Source organism: Lacerta agilis, chromosome 8, assembly GCF_009819535.1.
Source record: "Lacerta agilis isolate rLacAgi1 chromosome 8, rLacAgi1.pri, whole genome shotgun sequence".
Taxonomy (NCBI): domain Eukaryota; kingdom Metazoa; phylum Chordata; class Lepidosauria; order Squamata; family Lacertidae; genus Lacerta; species Lacerta agilis.
In genome coordinates this window covers 20,926,998-20,950,373 of record NC_046319.1, presented here as the reverse complement: position 1 = coordinate 20,950,373, position 23,376 = coordinate 20,926,998, and the positions used below count along the sequence as shown (strand labels likewise).

Genomic DNA, 23,376 nt, shown 5'->3' with positions numbered 1-23,376 from the left:
GAAGATTTCTTAGGCGAATGTTGCCCTCTCTTTGATGTAGTTGCAGAAACGCAAGGGACTCTTCAACCGACCTCTGTCGTGATCCAATACTCTCTATCTGTTCCAAATCTAAATTATCCAATTTTTCCTCCACCTTTTTTATTTTTTCCTTGACCACTTTAATTTCCTCTGAGTCTTTTTTCAAGGTGGTCACCTCTTGCCCAATCCTGTTAATCTCTTCTCTGTTCTTCCTTACGTTCTCCTCAATTTGTCCAATGGATTTTTCTAGGGTCTGCGTAGAATTTTTAATGTCAGCTTTTATATCAGCTTGTAATTTTTCTATTGCTGAATTCACTGCTGTATTTCCTGATGAAACTTGATCTTGTGTTTGCTTCAACCCGTCAGTCACGCTTTTCAATCCTGCTGCAATTTCTGCAACACTAACAACTAATTTCTCCATTTGTTCCTGTAGAGTTAGGGAAACAGAGCCTTTTCTTTTTTCAGAGCCAGTTCCTTTTGATCTAAGTTCCATTCCTTGTGGGCTCTGTAACTGTAATCTCAAGGTCACTCCAGATTCTGTAGTAACAATCTCAGACATTCACAGCGGAAGGCCAACAGTCCCAAAAGTAAACACCAGGTGGCCAGCAGCTCAGTCCTGAGAACAAAGAGGCTGCTGAGCCAGGAGCCCACACCAGTCCCGAAAGTCCAACTTTTAGGCAAAGGGTTTTAATTTTCCAAAATATAAGTTCCTTAAAGTCAAGAAGGGCCCATTTTCGTGTAGCCCAAGTCAGTCACAGTTCCTAACTTGCAGTGTTACCACCAAAGTTCACAAAGTAACTTGTATCTGGTTACAAAAAAGTCAGAATGTCTCCACTGGTAAACAGTCACTGAAACACCAACAACGGAAAAAAATGGCAATAATGTATCACAGCCCGCTACTGACCCGGAATCCTAATCCAGAGGGTGAGGGGCATCTTCTTTTGCCATATCAACTGTTTTTAAGTCTTTAGACATCCTTTAAGCAACTTTTAATCAACTTTTAAAAAGTTCGCAAAACTTTTCCGTTAGTCGCGGCTTTGATCTTTTAGCGCTACCAAGCTCGCACAAACAGTTTAAAGGGAACAGGCTTCCTTTTGCAGTTCCTCTGCAAGCAGTGCTCTTAAAACTTGTAAAAATAATCCAAATCTTTAACTTACAGAGTTTCTTTGGAAATTTCTATGCAGGAAGTGCCGGGTGCTCGAGTCTGGCGGGATCGCTGCTTTGATCCTCCGCAGGCAGACGCTTCTTCAGTCCCGTGCCGGCGCTCCGCTCGCCCGATTTTCCCCCTTACGAGGGTCAATCGGGAACGGAGACGGCACGTCTGGGACCCACGAAGCTCAGGTCCACGGGACGCTCTTCCCGTGGCTTTAAGGGACCCGTGGCGCAGGCACAGAAGTCCCTAAAGCCTGGCGGAGGACGGAGCCGTCGGACTCCCGTCCGCCATTGACCGGCACCTAACCGGAAGTCCGTATCGTTTATTATTTTCATTTGTATCTTTTCGTTAAACGAATTAATCAAACTATCCACGTATGTCGTGCTAAATCTTATGCATGACCTCAGCAATGAATGACTTAAGGCAAAAGTAACACAAGTTTAGCTTTAAAAAATGCATTCATACCAAGAACGGGATCCAAAGTGTGCTTGTATGTGTCTATGGTTTCCGACACCAGTCCCGAGATCTCATTTATCCAAGATGAAGCAGCAGGAGAAGGAGAAGCTGTGGCCCTGGCATCTGAAGCAGCAGCCGGGTCCGGCACAGCACTGCTGGTCTGACCAGGAATGGATTTTGCAATGGCCAGAAACAGCTGGACATCGTTGTAAGACAGCCTGATATCCAATGCTTGCAACTGAATCTGAATAAAAATTAGAAACAGCAGCAAAGAGAAATTAGCAAGTGGGAATGTCTACAGAATATAGAAGTGGACTAAAAACAAAACAAAATAAATAAATAAATAAATAAATAAAAAAAAAATAAAAAAAAAAAATACTTGACCCTGTTAATTAAACCATAAAAAACACAACCATTTGTTTTAAAACAACCTGGTTTAAAATTAAATCAGAATCTGAAACAAGAAAGACAGGTGTTACAAATCTCTTAGAACTGGAGCCATGAAATTTCTATCAAAAGCGGAGTTTAAAGCAGCAATGGGGACTCCAGATGTAGCACTCCAGATGTTGTTGGGCTGCAACTCCAGAAGCCCCACTCAACATGACAAATGGTCAGGAATGAAATGAGCAACCTCTAGAAGGCCACAGGATCCCCATCCCCGAATTGAAATAATCCATTTATACACAAGGAAGAAAATGGGGAAAATATCTGCCCTGTGAAGCGAAGTAAATTGGCAAAAGAGTCACATATAAATTTTGGATTAGGATCTGTTCACTGGTGTCTGTATCCATCCCCTTGTTCCAAGAAGTACAATATTTCCCCCACCCCCAGGTATCCTAGGACACACCTTGGTTCTAAAAAAGGCACATCTGTACAAGCAGCTATATAGCTTGTTATTTTTGTTTAAAGTAAGGTTTCATAGAATCATAGAATTGTAGAGTTGGAAGGGATTGCAAGTGTCACCTGGTCCAAATGGCTGCGATTCAGGAATCGCAGCTGAAGAACCCCTGACAGATGGCCATCCAACCTCTCTTTTAAAAACTCCAAGGAAGGAAAGCCCACCAGCTTCCAAGGCAGCCCGTCCAACTGTCAAGCTGGTCTTGCTGTCAGAAAGTTCTTCTAATGTTTAGTCGGAATCTCCTTCCTTGGTATTTGAATCCATTGGTTCGGGTCCTACCCTCTGGAGCAGCAGAAAACAAGCTTGCTCCATCTTCCAAGTGACAGCCCTTCAGATATTTCAAGATGTCTCTCATATCACTTCTCAGAATTCCCTTCTCCAGGCTAAACTTTACACAACCGACACCCAACTCACTCAATCGTTTTACATGTTATTATGACACTTTCAAGGAAAGCAATTACGACACCCTTTGCAGGGTAGCTTGCATGTATATTTGAGAACGCTGAACACAACTATTTAGAGAAGCCTGCCCCATCCAGATGTTTGGGGAGGCAACTTCCATCAACCCCAGCCACTACAGGCTAATTTAGAGCATTACCTCTAAAACAGGTGGAAAGTCTTCGCTGTTGAAGGCATCCAACAATCCTGAGCCGCTTGGATACGAAGAGTTCCCCACAAGTTCAACTTGAATTAGTACAGGGTCGATGATCGAGAGTGCCGTTTCCTGCTCGTTTCCCAGCCGGCATGAAAAAACCTAGGTGACACGGAACAGAGATCAAGCACTATGTTTGTGCTCCTCTGCCAACACAATTTTCTCCCTCCCCACACCTTGTGATGCCCAAAATATGCTTGGGGGGGGGGCAGAGACAGGGCAAGGCAGTGGACTTTCAAAGTCTGGTCCAAGTTATAGTGAGATACAGCTTTTATGCACATGCAGGATTCTATCCTATTAGATTATTTAAAGCTCTCTTATTTAAAGCACTTTAGGAAACAGCTTCATTCTTTTTCCTGCCTGTTGTAGCAATTGTGATGTGCTGCCCTAGATTCTGTCTGATTTTTAATTGTGCTCTCATCGCTTCTTTTATTTCTTGTATTTCCTGGCATTACAATTTGCACTCCATAGGGTTTAAGTTGCAGTGCAATAAAATACAATATAAGAAATGCAAGAAGCAACAAAATACAATTCAAGATCTATATGGATATTCAATGCAGACATGCTGCGGACCACCTGACCACAATTTGGGAACCCCTGCGGACCAGAGTTTGGGAGCCCCTGCACTAGGATGACAGGTGAGCTTCCTCCACCCCCCCAAAAAAAATCATCGCCTGCTAGAATTGCATCAGGCAGCAAGAGAGATGCACTCTTACCTCAATGCCAGACAAACTGCCCGAGAAAGGGCGATCCACTAGTTTGGGCTTGTATGTGAGAACCGTGGTCCCCTTCAGAATAATTGCATTGGTATCCACACAGGACATGTCTTCGACCACCACAAATTCAGTATCTGAAGGGAAACATGAAAAGCATTTCTCCTGTTGGTTAATGGGTTTTGGATATTGTCAACATTCTCTCTCCAGCTTAGTATGGAAAGTCAGATGTCACAAAATGAGAAATTCAAGGTAAGTAACAGCTTTTTAAAATTTCTGAGGCACAGGAACAAACTTTTCAGATGCATGGGACTCTCCATCAAGCATCGCAGAAAGGTAGCTAGTTCTCAGCAATGGCCAAATAACACACTTGGCTCATCATTTCTGTTTATCTTTGCAGCCACATTCAACACAGAATGCTGGGTATTGACACAGAACTCCGAGAGCTACTGTCCCTTACTCTAGAATGGGGTGTGGTGTGGGCAGAGAAGCGGGAGAAAATCAGGGTTAACACAGACTGGCTGTTCCCTCTTCACCCTGCCAAGCAGGTCTATCCAGGCTGAACCCGAGGCATCCCTACCATAATGGTTTAGGTCTGAAACTGCAGGTGTGCAACCTGCAAACTGAGTTCTGTGTTCATGACGGCAACAGGAATATAGTAAACTGTGCCTGATACTGAGAACAGCATAAACTAGCTCAGCATTGTCCACACTGACTGGCAGTGGTCCTCTGGGTTTTCAGGCAGGAAACTCTCCCAACTCCACCTGGAAATGCCAGGGATTGAACCTGAGACCTTCTATGTATAAAGCAGACGCTCTATCCCTGGGCTTCATCTCTCCCTCTCTCACCCCCCACTGTATGATAGAATGATGCACTAATAATGTGGATAGAAGCATGGGTTGCTGCCATGGCAAAGCCTTGACCTCTGACTTCCCCCAGCCCTTCCCTTCCCAGCCTCCCAAGTTCTTGCCTTACCTGTCACGTTTACCTTGACCTCCAACTGCTTTTCAGCAGAGACCTGAAGGGAAGAACGCTTTGTAACTATCCCACACTTCACTGCTTTGGGAACAACAGCGGCTTCGCTGCTGTAATTGCGCTGTCGGGAAGGAGTGATGCTGGACTCCTTTTTGGTGTCGCTGGGTGTCTGCAGAAAGTCGTGGACAAGCACTAGCCAATCGAAGATGAGAAACACCCGGAGGTTGTTCAGAACAACTGTGAAACAGGAGGAATCCTTCGTAGATCTAGCAGGGAGAGAAGTGAGCAATGAGTATGTTTTATGCACCTTCCATCAATCCCCATTGCCCACTTTTGAGCATCTATCATTTTGAAATTATTTTGGGGGAGTATTAAGCAAGCAAGTCATGGAGCTAATTATATGATGGTTGCGATCCATCTTTTTTTCTAGTATCGATGCTGTGACATTGCCAGTTCAGAAGGATATACTTGAAACAGCTTGGCAGCTTGGCATCGGTTCTTTAGCTGCCAGCTGTGCTCCAATATCCAGTCGCACTGGTTTCATTTCAAGCCCCCTTGTTGGCTCCCCAAAGGCACCTGATTGGCCACCTTCAGAACAGGATGCTGGACTGTGATGGGCTTTTGGACTGATGCAGCAGGGGTTTTCTTATGTTCTTAATTATAAATGTTAATGGACCAAGCAATGCCGTAGAGACCATGAAATCTTGCCTGAAAAGGTGGCCTTGACACAGAGGCTCAAGTCCTCAGTGACCCTTAGCCGGCAGCCTGAGAACCAAGCTGAAGGCCACCTGTTCCACCTGGGCCAATACTGGGCTGTCTGTCTCATCTAGCCTGGTCTCAGTGGCACAGTGACCTACCTGTAATGTAGCTCAATCTGTATCGCTCCTTGGGTGCTGCTGTTCTTCGATGACTGGAAGATACAGTTGAACACATTTGGCATTCCCGAAGCCATCTTCTGCCCTGTGTACCGCGTGTCAAATGCCATCATGGAATGTGAAACCAAGTTGATGGATTTGGTTTGGTTTGAGAAACCCTCAAAGAGCAATTTGGACTTCTTAAAGTCAAACCTAAAGGAATTTGAAGCAAGGGAGACCAAACAAAACAAAGCACCTCACAAAATGCTTGCAAACAGTTTCCAAATATGCTGCTCATATTTGCATATTGTAGCATACACTTCCTCCACTTCCCCCTGGAAGAACTGGGTTGTATCCAACTGAGTTTTACTCACGAGCAGACCCACTGAAATTAAGTAGAAGATGGAGAGGTGCAACTCGGTCAGCATGGAAAACAACAAGCTAGACGGGTCAATAGTTTGAATTGGTATGAGAAAACTTCCTACACTATTATTACCTAGCTAAGTGTAGGAGGGTAAGGAGAAAGGTTGTAACTTGATGGTAGGGTGGCTGCTTTGTATGCAGAAGGTCCCTGGCAACTCCAGTTCTAAGACACACAGAGTTGTTGATTCCCTACTGTAAGAAGTTCACCCTGGCACCAGATTTTCTGAGCTAGCCTCAATCTGGCTAACGAAAGACAACGAAAACAAGGCAAAGTGTGGAATTATGGCTTCGCCTTAAGTTTTGCTGTGGCCAAACAGGATGGGCAGAGCCTTGTGACAGCACTAGAATGCATCAGCCACAAAGCATGCTGCAGGGTTAGGAGCTATGAAGGACTGATACACTGGAATGGACACTATTGCAAATTGTTACTTTCCCTTCCAAATTGTACTTGCCCTGCTTTACAATCGTGCTGGTTTAGGAGGAGTTTCCTTTTGGCGTCGTTCAGCGTGCTGAGCACACTGTCTGTCCTCTGTTCGGAAGGGTGGAGAACCTCCAAGCCCACGGACTAAACATGGTGCTCCAGGACTCCTCCCCAGTTGGCCTATAGAGCCATTACCACCTGCCCTGCACCTGACAACATACATGAACTTAGGTGTGGGGTGGTTGTTCCTTTGATCGAGCAAGGCACACGCCCACTGGCCTAAAGTGCGGGAGGGAGGCAGGGGAGGGGGTGTTTGAAAGCAGGCTCCTACCAGCCCATCAGCTGATGCGCAATAGGAATGCCCCTTGCTCAAGGTTTTCAAAAGCGCCCCCGCCCAGCATTTCTCTTTCAAACCTCTGCAAAAAAGTTTTCCCACCCGTCACCCACAGGAAGTGACACTGTCCCCTACTTTCATCATTTGAAGCCTCCCTCTTGTCCTTTATCATTCATCTCTTGCATGGAGAAAAATGGAAAAATAAAAAGCAACCGGACCGGATTAGAAAAATCAAACGCAGTAAAGACGATTTTCTCTCTCTCGAAAGGGTGGGGAGACGTACGTACCTGGCTAATGAGCCTTCCTTCCCCTGAGGATTAGTGAGTTCCAGACTTACATTGACCATGTCAATTAGGAAAGACACACAAGTGTACACTTCACCACTCAACACAGTCTAAAAAGGAGAAACGAACAAAAACGGTTGCTGAGAAGGATTCCAGTTTCCTATCCACGTGTTGCACTTCACACAACATTTTCTGAACGACTCCCAAGTTGAAGGATCACGATCTTTGCTTACGGCATCCCCACTTGTATTCCACCTCATCGCCACACCTCTTAGTCCACACCTACACACTCAGTAACAAGTGTTTCAACGTGACTCCTATGCCTTGATCGAGCCTCAACATTCAGAATCTTCCTCTCTCTCCAACCAATATTTTCATCTGACCCAGTCCTTTATTAGTCAAGAGTGCCTTCTAATGGCCAGTGGTGGGCAGGGCCGGAGGAAAAAGCAGGTGAAACGATAAGCGTAAACGTGATTTTTACCTTTGTACCGTAGGTTAGTTTTTACACTTATTCCTATGTCCCTCTCCATCCTCTGTCCAAGGAAGCAAGAGGCATTGCCAGAGTCCAGAGACATATTCCAGCCAGGCAAAAGCATTCAAGGGGGTTGTGGAGCAGAGCCAGTGAAAGGGTGTTGCTGAGAGGGCCACATTTGGCCCAGAGAGCCTGAGGTTCCCCACCCCTGGCCTATGTTATATCTTAACACAATGCAAATATTTCAGGACAGATTGTTCAACTGCAAAAGAGCACTCCTCTCACATGTATTCTTGGGTCCTGTAAGTCATAAGGCCGCATGAATTCTTCTATCGGCTCCCCAAGATTATTTTCCAAGAGTCCACGAATTAGTTTATATTTACTCAGATCCAGGGAACAATGCACCGATGACAAGATGCCATGAACAGATATATCGGGCACTGCATGGTTTATCTCCCTACAAAAGAAAAATGCACATGAGTCATCACGATGTCTCAGAATCGTGAAGTGTTCTTCAATACTAACTTAATGAAAACGGTTGAGAAGCGATCTTAAAAACTTCACAAGTATATATGAAAAGCTGACACATTACCAAATAAAGGCAAGCTGAAATCTTCCCAACGCAAGTGAACTTAACTTAGGAGCATAGCTGTCAACCTTCCTTTTCCTTGCATTGGGAAACGGCCATAGTTGTCAACCTTCCCTTTTTTGCAGTGGGAAACGGCGCTGGAATAAGGGAATTTCCCGCAAAAAAGGGAAAGTTTACAGCTATGCTTAGGAGGGGAGGCAACCCAGTGAATGTGGAATCACAGAGTCACATAACTCACTTGTCCAAGTTTCTTTCTACTTGCAACTTCAGCCTGAAGGGTTCAGTCAAGAGGCTTCCCCTTGTCTGCCTGACAACGAAGGATGGGAAGACCAGATCAGCACTCGCATCTTCCGTAGCTTTCGAATATTCTCTTGAGTACCTTTCAGCAGCAAAAATATCCATGTCCTGCAGGTCAACCACAATGCAGTCCAGCAGGCACATTTGTTCCTCTGCAAGAGATCAACCCAGAATATTTTACTTTCCCCCGCCCAGCTCTGCAAAAAGGGCTCTTTGCTACAGAGCATCAGTATACATCATAAGGGCAGGTTTTAAGCCATCTCCAAGTGAAGGATGCTTAACGTTTGGAGTTAACCCTCTTCGGTTACACACTTAAGCACCATGATGGGAGGGTTTGCTATCAAAAATACAGCTCCACAAAAACACCTTTCAAAATCTACACTGAGCAGGGTACATACCCAGACCCCCCTGACTGTTGGATAACTTACCACATCAGTGGCAGCCAATCTGAACAGAACCAAAACAAAATGAACAGGAGAAGAAGATCAGTAAGTCTGTTGGTCCGGCTCTTTCCAACTTACCAGGACTGTCCGGGACTGGCAAAGTGGTCATCTTTGGTGGCTTAGCCAAAGCACTTGCTCCTGGGTCACTTTTTAGCCGACTCAGGTTTGGTCCAGAAGAGGACAGTTTCATGAACAACCCTTCAGAGGAACATGATGCTGTCTTGGACTCATCAGTGCTTGCTGTTTTCTTCATGCTGTGTTTTGGGGTTCCCAGTGGTGAAGAAAACTGAACGGAATCCTGCTAAAAATGGGGGACGGTCCAAAGTTAGGGAAATTCACTGTTCAAAGCAATGGGCCACAAGTTTGTTTGTTTTTTTAAATACATCCATAAAGGGAAATCTCCTTGTTGTTTATTTCTCTAGCTACAGCTAACCTGGTGCTCTTCAGATGTTTTGGACCAGTGACAGCTGATGTCCATTGGAGAGACCTGGACCGACAGTCTCATTGATACTCTCCCTCTAGGGCGGACAGCTAACAGTAGGTGAAGGCAGAGTCAATGACAGGCCAAGTTATCTAAGTCTACTTTTCTACCTATCCTTCTCCCTGCCGAGTTCCACAAGGGCAAAAGTGAGAACAAAGAGGAAGAAGCTGGCAGGCAGTGGCTGTAAGAAGGGCCGGAAGGTGGGAGCAAGCTGAGGTTGGTGGGACAGTGCCCAATTTGTCATAAAGAACCAGCCTCCACTGTTTTGGGCTGCAACTCCCTACATCCCCAGGCAGCACAGCTGTACAAGCAAGTTCTGATGGGAGTTTTAGTTATGAAAGAACCAGGCCAGCAAAAGCTGAGCTATGTCATGACTACCACCAAACGAAATATTCCATATACAAGGAGCAATTCTCACTCCAGCGATGCAGACCCTAACTGGAAGTGCAATTTCTTCCTGAAAAGCAGCTGCAGCTGAAGATTCCCTCTGCCCACTCCACAAACACTTCCTATCAGTTGTCACCCTATGACACCTGTCTCTGCGGTGAGTTGCCCAGAAGCAAGGATGGCTGCACAACTCCTCCTGACTCTAGGCAAAATGGGTGATGGGGAACATAGATGGAGATATGTTATACCTGTGAACATTGAATTACACCACTTCTGAGGCACTTCTGTAGAGCACTTTAAAAAGGCACAGCAAAAGAACACCGCAAGCTAAAATTCCAAACCAACCCTTATGGAATTCTGCAACTAATCACTGCAGCAATAATCGTGTCAATTATTATAGCAGCAGAGGTAGTAGTTTTAGAAATATGGACACTGTGTTTTGAATGAAATGTGCATAGTAGCTGAATTCCACATGGGTTCTCAGCACAAACACCCAGCAACCTCTCTGCAAGGAAGGATGCTTGGAGATACCTCACATAGAGTACGATCCTTGTAGACACCGCCTTGCAAAATTGAGTCCTCGGGGGGGAAATAAAAAGGGAACAGAAATATTTCAAAACAAATGCATTTTTACTGTCTCCTGAGCAATGTACAGAACAGTGAAGGCAAGTACATCCATCTTACCTTATCTTTTAGCGAAAAGGTACCAGGGGTACCTGCAAAGAGGAACCGGTTCTTGACTTTCAGTTTCCCCAGATTGGCTACAATAAGATGGTTGGATCTGGAGCTTTCAGGAATGAGGAGGACAGGAGCGCCAGCTTCGATGTCCAGAAGGACTCTGGTAGCTCGCTGGGCCTGATCTCGTACCTTAGGGAAGAGAGAGGTTGTCTCAAAAGATGCCCTGTTAATGTCATGGGTTAAGTATGCTATGCCTCTCCCAAAAAAAGTACAGAAGAGTAAAGATTTTACATAAAATCAAGCGATGATTTTTCGCTACCACCGCAATGCTGAAAACCTGCTACTGGTTTCAGTCAATCTCACCAAAAATTCTCACGGGCAAAAAGCCAGACCTTCCAAGTCTGCCTGAATTCTACACCTTGGGGAGTATCACTATTAAAATACTAAAAAAATAAATAAATAAAAATACACAAAATTTAGTTTGACACGAAGTTTCCCACAAGTTTGTAAACACAGGAAGCTGCCTTAGATCAGCTCAGACCATTGGGGTCCATTTACTCTGCATTGTCTATGCCAGTGGGTCCCAATTAGCTAAGTACCACAGATTCCCTGTTTTTCAAAAGCCAAGCCATGGACCCCTTACTTCTGAAATACACTGGGCCCATCTGAGCTGAAGCGGAATCTCTCCAAAGCACTCAAAACTAGGGTGCTTTGGGGATTTGGATTTTTAAATTTATTTTTTAAAATGGATACTATGTGTTTGCAAAATGTATATATATATACACATTTCCCCCCCAAGCAAAATCCATTGGTACAGCTCAACGTCTATAAGTCTAGCTCTCAAATCACAGTGTTTGTTTGAGGAACAGATGACAAAGTAATGTGCCAGCTTGCTATGTATTGTTGTAGGCTGTCCTGATTTCTAGTTCTGCTTGCTTGGGAAATGTTGTGGACGTTCAAACTCAGTCTTCTGAAATTTTACAAGCTACTTTCGTAGGGGCACCATTATGATGTATGGCATTATGATAATAAAACTGTGCCTTCTAATCCTTGGCTGCCCGGGGCAGGGAAAGCCTCAAGGTTTTCAGTAGGGCTATCGCAGAGAAGCCTCCAGTAACCCTCGGAGGATCCTCGTGTTTCAGAAGGAAGGCATCTCCTGCAAGCTGAAAGGAAGGCTATAAAGCATACCGTCTGTCCCTGGATTGCTGCTCTCTGCCGCCCCAAGACATCCTGCAGCTGAGTGAAATGCTGAATGAAAGACACCACTTCTGCTTGAAAGCGCTGAGTGTGGACATACTGCACCGATGCCATTTGTAGGCTGACACGCATATCACAACCTCTCTGCAACAAGGGATCGGGGCGGCCGTACCTTGTGGGAAAGGAGACATTCAGTATGCTCCACTCAAAAGTGCTCAGATGTACTGTGGTCACCTGGCTACACCAGATGACATCTTCGTAACCAGCTAACATTAAGTTTTGTTGACTGAATACTTTTCTCTTCTTCCTCATTATGAGCAGGAGTCAAGCAGACCAACGTATCTTGGCTCACCATGAAATTTGTTCTCTACCCTTCCCTTCTAGAGGAGGAAACAAGATAATCTGGTGTTACATTGAGCTCAACACCCAGCAGAATTTCAACGGATGAGCCCTTCCCCGACAGCTGAGAACATGGAAATTTGTTCCTAAATCTCAGGTGCTCAGAAAGCAATGCCAAGTTCCAAAGCTCTCCGAGCAACCCTGAGGCTCAGTACAGCAACAGGAAAGTCCTGCCGTACCCCTGTGCTTCTAATCATAGAATTGTGGGGTCGGAAGCTGTGGGATGTAATCCATTGGTACAGTCAAATGCAACATTCCTCATTTCCCTAGAGTGGGCACAGGCAGGGGGACATCCAGTCAGTGTAACTTCCTGTTACACTGGACTGGAGCATCCTCCCCCTGCATGTGACCTGGGAGATGGGCATGGCTCTGGCTGACTCCGTAAAAGAGCCGAGTCATGCAGCCATTTTCTCAGTCTCAGTCTTGATTCTTGCTGCCCTGTTGCTGCTCTCCTGCAGCCGTTTTGTTGTATTAATGTAATTTTGCAGTCTGCTGGCTCTCAGGCAGCAGCACATGAGTTGAGTGTCCCTATGAAATGAACTCACACTTTGTTTGTGCAACTACTAAGAAAAGCCTGCCTTTCAGGGATCAAATTGTGAACTGAAATGTGAGTAAACTTTATGTTACTTTACTCAGAAAGACTCTTGTGTCTTTAAGAGGGATTAAAGGGGACACCAGGAAATAAACTTAACTAAGAGATTCAAACAAATCTGCAAACTAGTTTCCAGCTGCTCTGCTACATCACTTACTAGCATGAGTGAAGGAAGGATAATACTTATCCAATATATCCTTTCCTATTATCCTTAACATTCCCACAGAAGCAGCCCTGAGGATCATGTAGTCCAACCGCCTGCAATGCAGGAATATGCAGCTGTCCCATATGGGGATCGAACCTGCAACCTTGGTGCTATCAGCACCACGCTCTATCCAACTGAGCTATGATAATTCTGAAGGAAGCCTGATCATAAAGCACATTGTAGAAGGCAGGGACGCTATGCTCTTGAAAAGATGTAATTGCCAGCAGTGAGTGCATCTGAAGAAGTTTAAACATGAGGTGCCCAAAGCAGCTCGCAACGTTTTGAGTTCCAAGTAAAATATAAAAAAAACTAAACAAAAATGAAACACACAGACACAACCTGGCAGATGATGTGAACCAAGTAACAGCTAGGGAAAAAAGCAAAACTGGCAGGCGCTGAAAATGAAGATGTCAGAGGCAGGCCTGAACAACAAATGTCTTCAGCCTTGAGGGAGTTGAAGGGATTTCCCAGGAGAGGGCATTCCCAAGCCTGGGCAAAACCACAGGATCAGGTATTAGCAGGATATGCACCAGGTCTCTGCAGAGGACCTCAGGGAGCAGGCTGGCAGAAACTTGCAAATGACAAGGCTAATGTTGGCTTCCAGTGCCATCGCTCCTGAGGAATGAGGTTGGAATGAAGTGATGGAGCGCTCACATGGAAGGATGGACCAGACTATAAGTGAAGAACTGCTCTGAGATCTTTTTCTGAAGGGCAGTATATAAATCTTGTTATTTAAAAAATGAAAAATGAAAAAGAACCACATTTTAAGCTATTGGTAACATGCTGTCACTCTTAGGGGAAACGTCTATAAACTCCACACATAAATCTAATATATTTTAATTTGGTTTGGTCTGAAACACGTGTCGTGAACCTTAGGGCTCTACAACTCCCATCATCCCTGCTCACTGGCTGTGCTTCATGGAGCAACACCTGGAGGGCCAAATGCTCCCCACACCTGGTTTGGAAGCATTAGCCAAACAGCAACGTCTCCATCACCTACTTGTAGATCTGAAAGATGAGTGCCTCTTCGCCGCTGGTAGTGAAACGTTCCCTGTACAACTCTCCGTGTGAAGTGAGATCACTAAGAGATAGGCTTCCAAGGCTCCCTTGAAGGGCCAGATCTCCTTCTACAAGAACAAAAGACGGTTCAGACACCACGCGAGTGAGCAGTCACTGCCAGCTAATTTAAAGCCAGTAAAAGGGGCCAGAGAGGTGAGACCAGATGTGGGTTGTGAGAAATTGAAGGTGGGTGTTTCAAGGTGCTCTCTCTGGCTGACAGCAATAATCAAGCTGTAACTCTCAACTCCCTCCTGCTCAGCACCCCACAACAGGGGAAGGAATCAAGATTTTGAGGAAGGCCCCCCCCCCAAAAGGCCTCTTCCTTGATAAGATATATAATGGAAGAGAAGCAGAAGGGCTGGGTTTTCAAAACTAGTAAAGTGCTGATAGGTGAATCTACCATACCAAACTAATAATAGCTGGTGTTGTCTTTGCTTTCATAATGTACTTCTTCAATTATGTACCACATAAACAAGCAAAGCAAGACCGAAGGATTTTCTTGCTAATTGAATGCCCAATGTTCACCAGCAGCTCAGAGCAAATTTTATCAGCCAGCAGGTAATTTTTAGCTGTAGTTTACATGCTGCTCTGAAGTGCCTTCTTAGCAAGTCTCCCACTTTGCCACTCCAGGAAGGCCACACACCTTGGTTTCTGCTTGTGCTTAACTAAATTAACTACGGTTTAGTGATACGTGAAAAGTGGGACATATTTGCTCTTTGCCACATGTCAAAAAGCCATAAATTTTATGATCTGAGTCTCATCACCAAATTCAGCTGCATGTTCCCGTCCTCCGGTTTTCTGCTTGGCAAATTGGATAATTAGCAAGTCCAAAAGGGACGTATGTGGCACGGGGGAGCAAGGCCGGCAATGATTCCCAAGTGTGAAAATCATCCCCAAACACAACTCTTGTTTCTATAATCAAATCCCCACCCCACAAGAAGTGTAGGCAATTCACACTCACCAATCATTTCCACATGAGTGGCCAGTTTAGATACATTCGCTTTAGCAAGTTCATTGGTCGTCTTATTCAGAACTAAGGAGAGGGAATGCACCTAATAAAGCAGAAAGGATGAGACTGGAAACATGCTCAGATGTATGACCTTTTTCTTCCAAGTGCTACAAGCCTTCATCCTGAATATTATTTCTCAAGGCACATTTTAAAGGTTATCCTTATAAGACAGAGATTCAGGACATCTAGAAGGCAACAGGGTCTAGCAATACAGGTAACAGACATGTCCAGTGGAATTTGCCTTACCATACTGGGTCTAAGAGTTACTACATACTGGGTCTAAGAGTTACTTTGACAGGAAGGCTAAATTCAAACACTACCCCAGCCGTTGACTGTATCAACCACAGTTCAGAATCCAAACTATGATTTGGGCTTTAAAAAAAAAGCCAGGGAAACCATTGATTACAGTAGTTTCTCTGCTTTCAACTTCCAATTGCTTGGCAACCAGAGGAACATAGGTGCCTTATAATGACCATTGGTTCATTGGTTTACACTGTCTGGCAGCAGCTCTCCAAGAATTCAGACAGGGGATATTTTCTCCCCCCTACCTGGAGGTTCTAGAGATTGAACCTAAGGCTTTCTTTTGCATGCATAGCAGATATTCTGCCACAGAGCTATGATGCTTCCCCAAATATCCAGCTCACAGGTCCAGGTTCAGTGGTCTCCAGAAACAGAGGGAGAGCTACAACAATGGTTTGTCAGTATTAAGACACTACACCAAATCATAAACAAACCATGGTTGACAAAGCCACGTCAAACCATAGTTTGTGATTCTGCACTGAGAGCTCATTACAAGCCAGTTTGCAAACTGACGCAGCAAAGGATAAATTTCCTTTAACAATGGTTTGGCACGATGTCTGAATCAAGCCAACCTTAATGTCTCCAACTATCCTTCAGAACTTTTGAATTTTGTTTTGAAGTATGTTTTGAAATACATCTGAATGCCTACTCAAAAAACAAATACAAACTTACAGACATATTGATTTGCCTTACTGGTTTGTAGTCAACACCAGCCTACCTTCATGCTTGACTTGGAAGAGAGGCAAAGTATTCCCACCTGCATACAAGTTTTGAGAACAGAAGAACCAGCAGAAGTTTCTTCTCTTCTCCAAACTTCTGTGCAAGTGAGGGTCAAACCAGGCAAGACATGCAGTTGTCTTTGTAATAAACAGCCAACGTGAAAAGCACAATGAAATGGAATGAGGAGTACTTCAACCCTTTGCTCCTGTCACAGTCCTGAATTATGCCCTGTAAAGTCTTCAGTTGGCAAGGGGAGGCCATTGCAAATAGCAGGCAAAAAATGTGATGATTCCATTCAGGACCAACAGAGGAACAAAGGTGACCTCTCGTGCCACAGTCAGAATCCATCTCCTACCCATCCATGGCACCAGCTGTCTTATTTCTTTTTAAAAATCAGCTATGCAAGAGCAAACTACCCGATGCACTGGCTTATTAGAAGATTCTGTCTCTGTCACAAGATATCTGACAAGTGCAGAGCTTGGAAGAAAGCCACTTTTCTCTTTTAGAGAAGTGAAGCTCCTGGTTTGAATCCAACAAAGTTCTATTAAAGAGTAGTAGACCCAATGAAATGGAAGTGCCATGTCCCTAAACGTCAATAGGTCTACTCTGAGTATGATTAGCATTGGATACAGCCCTGGATACAACACTTCTCCAAAGTGGCAACACAGAAGAGTCTACTGGGAGTCCTACTTGCCAAAGAAACATCCTGGCAAGTAGTAACTGAATGAAGACATAATTTATGAAGACAAACAGGACCCCCTGCCCCTCTCATACCTTCAGATCCAGTTTGGTATTCAGAGAGTCCTGGCCTTCCGAGGCTGACAATACGTTTGCCTCCGATTTAATGGTATGCTGCACATCTTCAGGCTGTGACTTCAAGCTGTGATTCTCGGCAGTGGACCCAATCCCAAAGAAGTCCAGTATCACCACCCAAGTTTGCAGAGTTATCAAAACATCCAAACAGTTAAAGTCAACATCCACAATGCGGTTGATTTTGCCGTAACTAGAAGAGAACTCCGGGTGCTTCTTGTCCACCAGCAACATGTTGATGTGGACCAAGGAATCGTCAAAGTCGCTCTTCCCACAAGGCATAGCTGTCCTTTCAGCGGTGGGAGAAGGGGGTGGTGTTAACGGATAGCCCGAGTCTGCATCTTCTTTGTGCTTTCTGTGGGAGACGCAGGTGGGCCGCTGATACAGCTGGAAGACATTAGGGGCTTCCTCCATATGAGAAGGGAGGGAACGGGGCATGTCTGGATATTCCACATTAGACACGGATGGACAAGACTGGGAAAGGTACTCCTTGTGTGCTAAACTGGATGGTTTGGGTGCTCCGCGTGACACCATGAGGTTCTTATACAGAGAGTCTGGATTCTTCTCCAGAAGATCCTCCATTAGCAGAGAACGTAAGGCAATCTGAATGGATAAGGTATGAGGGTGGTCCTTGGCAAACTCAACGTCAAAATCCTGAAATTTCAAGCTAACCAGGCCTTGTGCCCCAAGCGTAAGGTCACCACTCAGCTGAACCTGGAGCTCTGAAATGTGAAAGGTGGCTTGTATTTGAGTAAAGGACTGTGCCACTTCCCTAACAGGCACAAATTTGTTCGAAGATGCAGAAAAGCTGGAGTGACTGAAGAGCCCGTTTTCCTTCCTGTCGATGGAAAAGTCCGTGCTCATGCTGCGGAGCGATACTGATGGGGAGCTGGAGCTGGGATACGGGGAGGATGGAAAGCTGGATGGTGGCTTGGTCAAATCTTCATTGCAAACTAAGTTGTCAAGGGTTTGCAAGACTTGCTCATACACATGTTTTGCCAGCACCACCTTTAAGGGAAAAGATGTGCGTTGTAAAACACTTTGGAAACTGAGTTACAAGAAGTCTGGTGATACTCTCAACCACATGCATCATGCTTCTTCTGGCATGAGTGTAGGGCTGTTCAGAAGAAATTCTACCCACTTCTTCAGTGAACACATGGTGGGGCAAAGATGGTTCACTGGAACTTAACCATCCTCTGCTGGATAAAGGGACCCAATTACTGCTGGACTAATGTCTCCAACTTATCAAGACAGAAAACTCCTCAAGAAATCTGCATGTGCTCCTCTTCTGCCTCAGCTTAGTTTCCTGTGTAGCCTAGATCAGAAGTCATTTTGTCTCTTGCCTATTGAGAAAAAAATTCTCTTCTCTTACCTTCAAACTAATTATCTTTCCTTGGCTTTAAACTAATCTTTCCAGCCACCTCTATTTTTTTCCACAGCTCCTCTGCTGTTGCCAAATTGTTTCTAGATAGGTAGGAGAGAGAAGGACTTCTGGCCGAGGCTAGACAGGAAATAAAACAGTGGTTTCCTGGCAGTGGAATGTATGCAAACTACTTGAAGAGTTTCCTGACTAGGCAACTTGGAGGCATTAGCCTAGCAGTGATGGGTGCCTGGACCAGGAGAACAAGAGACGAAGTATGGCTGCCAGTCCCAAGCCTATTATGCTGATGCTCTGCAGCATTAGTGAGAAAGAGCTCTCTACACCTGCAGGATGGTGGAAGTACCGTCAGTGAAGAATTATGGCCAGCACGTACATTAGCCTTGGAAGCAGTATCATTCTGTAAATGCCTAAGGGGAGTTTCTTCTGAACAGCCCTTGTTAAATTATTATTCACACTAAACTCCATGCTACAAAATCAGCTAGAGGACAGTATGCTGGCAGGACCATACTTTTATTGCAGGTGCTTAAAACTGCCCCACACAGAGAGAGGCCACTTTGTGAATTACAAAAAAAAAAAAAAATAGAAGGAGAGGCGTTAAAGGTTATCACACAGGGACCACTCTACAGCATTTTAAATGTGTTGGGGGGTATTGTTTTGATTTGCTTTAACTATTTATTTTGTGCTTTTATCTTGTATTTTTTTATCTTGTGAACCACCCTGAGATCTTTGGATGAAGAGTGGTATATAAATGGAATCAATAAATAATAATAATAATAATAATAATAATAATAATAATAATAATAATAATAATAATAATAGCAGGAGGACCAGTACCCAAAATTAGAAACAGAAGTGTACTCTACCCGCAGAGGATTGACAAATTTCCCCTCAATCCGCATAAGGCTTGAAATTTCAACATCATCGTTCATGGAAAAGGCCAACTCTGCATCGCTCTCTACTGGAATCTTCTCCAATTTGAACTGGATAGTAGCATTATTCAAAATATGAAATGCTGCAATTAAGGAGACATGAGTTCAATGTTATTAAGATCTGGATTAACAGTCACATTATGCGTTATGATCTGATAAGGAACAGAGATGGGTCATCCCTAGTAATAACAATAGTAATAATAATAATTTTATTATTATTTATACCCTGCCTACCTGGCTGGGTTTCCCCAGCCACTCTGGGCAGCTCCCAGCAGAATAGTAAAAACACGATTAAAACAATCCAGGCTATAGGTAGCAGCTTCACCAGCCAAGATGGAAACCCTGATTCCAATTCTGTTGTTCAAACTCACATGCTGAAAAGGTGCTGCCTGCTACAACCCGTAACAGCCTGCATTATGCAAATTAGTGGTTGGGCGTTCACAAATCCACTCGGTAAGAACCCAAGAAGAGCCCTGCTGGATCAGGCCAAAGGCCCATCCGGTTCAACACCCTGTTCTCACAGTGGCCAACCAGAGGTCTATGGGAATCCCACAAGTGGAACCTGAGCACAAGAGACCTCTCCCCACCTGGAATTCCCAGCAAACAGGTACAGCCATTGCAGATAGTAGTCACTGACAGCCTGATCCCCCATGAAATTGTCTAATTCTCTTCTAAAGCCATCCAAATTTGTGTGCGTCACAACATCTCATGGGAGCAAATTCCACACTTTAACTACAGTGGTACCTCTGATTACATTAGTTCCAGGGGTCCATTCTTAAGTTGAAACTGTTCTTATTCTGAGGCGCGCTTTCGCTTATGGCCATCCCGCTGCACGCACGCCTCTGGCGCACGACTTCCACTCGCAACCCGGGGCAAAGTTTGCAACCGGAAGCAACTACTTCTGGGTTAACAGAGCTTGTAACCTGAAGTGTGCGTAACCAGAAGGGTTCATAACCAGAGGTACCACTGTATGTGCTGTGAAGAAGTACTTCCTTTTGCGTGCCCTGAATTTTCCAATGTTCAGCAACGCACAATTCTCATTACTGGGGCCTTTGTCCGTGCTGAGGTTTGCAAAAGTTAAAAGAAGAAGAAGCGGAAGTCTCTCCTCCTCCTCCTAACTGTAGTCCAGTACGAACAGAAGACCATGCTCGCCCACAGCCCTGAAAATTCCAGAAGTTTCTGGGGAGAGATGACAGTCAAAGTCAGTTGCCTTTGACTATCATCTCTTCCCAGAATCCTCTGGAAATACAAAGCCATGCCAAGCTGTGCGAATCTGTTAATAATCAGTAAGCAGTTGAGATCTTTCGTGTCTAAAATTACTTCAAAAATAGGAAGAAGCTATAGATCGGTGTTTCCCAAACTTGGGGTCTCCAGTTGTTTTTTGACTACAACTCTTAGTGTTCAGAGTTGATGGGATTTGTAGTCCAAAACCAGCTGGAGACCCAAGTTTGGGAAACACTGCTTATAGATGAAAGAAAATGCCTATTACCACTTAATGTAAGGGTGGGGAACCTTTTTTTTCAGTCCGAGGGCCACATTCCGTGCAACCTTCCAGGGGCCGCATGCCAATGGTAAGAAGAGCAGCAAATGTAGATTTCACCTTTGTGCTGTAGGCTAGTTTTTTACACACACACACCCCTCACTTTACCCTTCATTCTGGCAAGCAAGAAGCATTATCAGGGCACATTAAAGCCAGGCAAAAACTCACAAGGGGAGCATGATGCAAGATCAGTGGAGAGTCCCAAGTGCCAGACAAGAGAGGCCTAGACATCTGCATGTGGTCCCTGGGCTCAAAGTTCCCCACCCCTGACTTAATAAAAAACCAGATTGACTGCATGGCTACCAACAAATTCTTAGCTCTGACAGGTGGGAGCAAACGAGCCCAAGCCTTGTTTAACTCACCATGGCCTTTATGTAAGGATTCAAAGAAATCATGCCTAGTGAACTGAGGATCCTCCTGGCTGCTGCTGCTGCTGCTGGCAACACCTGAAGGAGGGTGCAGTGCATCTGGCATCTCAGAAGAAGCTTCTTTCTTGGCTGCTAAATGACTGCTGTTTAGAGAATACATTTTAATATCTCTGATTTCAACTTGAAGTCTATCACTTCTCAGACTGTCCTCTCCGGCTACAAAATTCTGGATTGATATTTGCCCTAAATGCCCCACCAGCAGCTCTGGGCTGCCCAGCTTCCGGGGTATGGATACCACTGGGGATTCAATGTTCACATTCAAAATAAGCTTGATCGTTTCGGTTTTGAAGCGCACCGGAAAGACCTCCTCCCCTTCGCTGTTTTCCAAGTTGAAGGGGTCCCTGGACCGAGGCGTCGTATCGAACAGAGACACCATTTCGCTATACTCTGCCGTCTTCGTGGCCAAGACGGTGGTCACTTTCGTGGCCGCACTCTTCAGCATGCTGCGGAAGTTCTCCTCCAGCTCATCCATGGACAAGGTGATCTCTTTCAAGAACTTAGCCGAGTGGTTGTAATGCAGCGAGGCCATCCTGAGCTGGAGTGAGCACTCCTCTTTCGACTTCTCTGAGAAAGTGAAGCTCAAGGCGTCAGGAAGGCTACTGGCATCGTCGAACTGGAGAAATGTAGGCTTGAAGGAGCCCGTGACGTTGTTGAGGTTTTCATACCGCACCATATTCCCAATGCTTACGACATACTGGTTTTTCATGCTGTCCAGAGTCAGGTCCATAAGATGCAAGCAACCCAGAGAGCCATTTATGTCCAGCCTGCTGCCCATGGAGACATTCACTTTGGTTCCGCCAATGCTCGCTGTTGCAATTTTCCGGCCAAGTTTTTCTCCGTTCACCATCGTAACTGTCCTAAGGAGAAGTACGTTTAACCAGTGGATGTCTACCGCTACCTCTGTACACTGGGCGTGGGTGGTCTGGAAGGTTTCCTGCTCACTGAAATGCCTTTCTGCATCAGTCATGAGTGGCTGAGGGCTAGAATCGTCTTTCTCCTTTGGGAAGGACTTTTGGAGAAAGCCAATCAGCTCAACGATCGTCTCCGGGTTGAGAATGATATCCAGGTTGTTCATCTGGACCGATATCACTTGGAGAGTGCTGTCCAAGTTCATGGAGGGGCACTCTGCACTCACAAACTGGTATTCCAATTTAATTAAGGATTCATCATCCTGTGGGAAGCTGCCAGGCAAATCACCTGACGCCACAGCGTATTTCTTGGTCGAGTGCACCCCGTCAGCTACACGAGCCTCATCGAGCCCACCGACAGGGGACTGGGCTCTGCTGTCCCGGAGGCTTCCTGTTGGAACATCGAAACTGAGATTCTTGTGAGAAGCCATCAAGAGGTCAAAATCAGAACCGTATGTTTGCATAGTGTCAACCAGCAGCAAGCCGTGGACTGTGAGAGAAACTTCTGCGTCGTAAGGCCTCTTCACAAAATGCGCGTTCGTGCCGAAAACCTTGAGGACGGAGATATACCGGCCGTTGCTTTCGACGGCTAACTGCATACAGTTAACTTGGAACTCCGCTAAAAGCAGTTGCGATTCTACAAGGACTTCCTTAGTGTGTTGTTCCACCACCATCACGCTCTGTGTTAAATTCACCACAGAGCTGTGCAAACTTCCGCGCTGGTCCAGATCTGAAAAAGTCACCTCTCTGCCTATCTGCGAAGTGCCCGCAATATCCGTATCAGATGTGCTCAGTCTTCCAAAGCAGTTGTTCAGAGCCATTATTTTATCCTCGTTGATGTGTATTTTCAAATCGGGCAGATTCCCAGACAAGACAGCTCCCGGGTACTTGGGATCAGACGTGTAGATCAACCTGCGTTCCAGCTGCAAGTGGACGTTGAATTTCTCCACCACATGGGTTGGGCCAACGTCACTGTCCTGGGCATGCTTCCAATTGTCTTTCACTCGGCCAACCATGATCTGCAGATCCATGAATGACAAGCTGTAGGTCTCATACATTTTTTTACTCATCAAGTGTGCTTGCAGCTGCGCTTCGCTGATTTCTACCCCCGTGAACTTGAGAGTTTTGTCCTCGCCAGCCACACTAATTTGAGGAGGCGGGCTGCTTGGAGGGGTTGCAAGAGGCGTTTTATACTCATCGTCGCTCAGGTCACTCAGCTCTGAAGATGGACCACCGGAGCTCCTCTTTTTGTGCTCCTCTAGAAGATTGAGAAGACAGGAGAGAGAAATTTAGTCAGGTATTCTCTCTTTCTCAACCTTATGCTCAAAGTCTATCCGTGAACAAATCATGTCTGCTGCAACTGGACAGTGT

At 45.2% G+C, this 23,376-nt stretch overlaps 1 protein-coding gene across 2 annotated transcripts in view; it reads right to left on the bottom strand.

Annotated features, from left to right (window-relative positions):
- VPS13D (vacuolar protein sorting 13 homolog D) overlaps positions 1-23,376 on the bottom strand; it is a 123,980-nt gene that overhangs the window by 77,877 nt on the left and 22,727 nt on the right. For both annotated transcript variants that reach the window (XM_033156471.1, XM_033156472.1), the window contains 16 exons: positions 21,032-23,263; positions 19,064-19,212; positions 16,784-17,827; positions 14,942-15,032; positions 13,922-14,048; positions 11,717-11,897; positions 10,535-10,717; positions 9,061-9,283; positions 8,481-8,691; positions 7,939-8,110; positions 7,185-7,291; positions 5,723-5,932; positions 4,866-5,131; positions 3,894-4,027; positions 3,124-3,279; positions 1,637-1,871 (listed from right to left, as the gene is read on the bottom strand). In XM_033156471.1, coding sequence (XP_033012362.1) covers positions 1,637-1,871; positions 3,124-3,279; positions 3,894-4,027; positions 4,866-5,131; positions 5,723-5,932; positions 7,185-7,291; positions 7,939-8,110; positions 8,481-8,691; positions 9,061-9,283; positions 10,535-10,717; positions 11,717-11,897; positions 13,922-14,048; positions 14,942-15,032; positions 16,784-17,827; positions 19,064-19,212; positions 21,032-23,263 — 5,721 coding nt within the window. The remainder of the gene's footprint in view (positions 1-1,636; positions 1,872-3,123; positions 3,280-3,893; positions 4,028-4,865; positions 5,132-5,722; positions 5,933-7,184; positions 7,292-7,938; positions 8,111-8,480; positions 8,692-9,060; positions 9,284-10,534; positions 10,718-11,716; positions 11,898-13,921; positions 14,049-14,941; positions 15,033-16,783; positions 17,828-19,063; positions 19,213-21,031; positions 23,264-23,376) is intronic.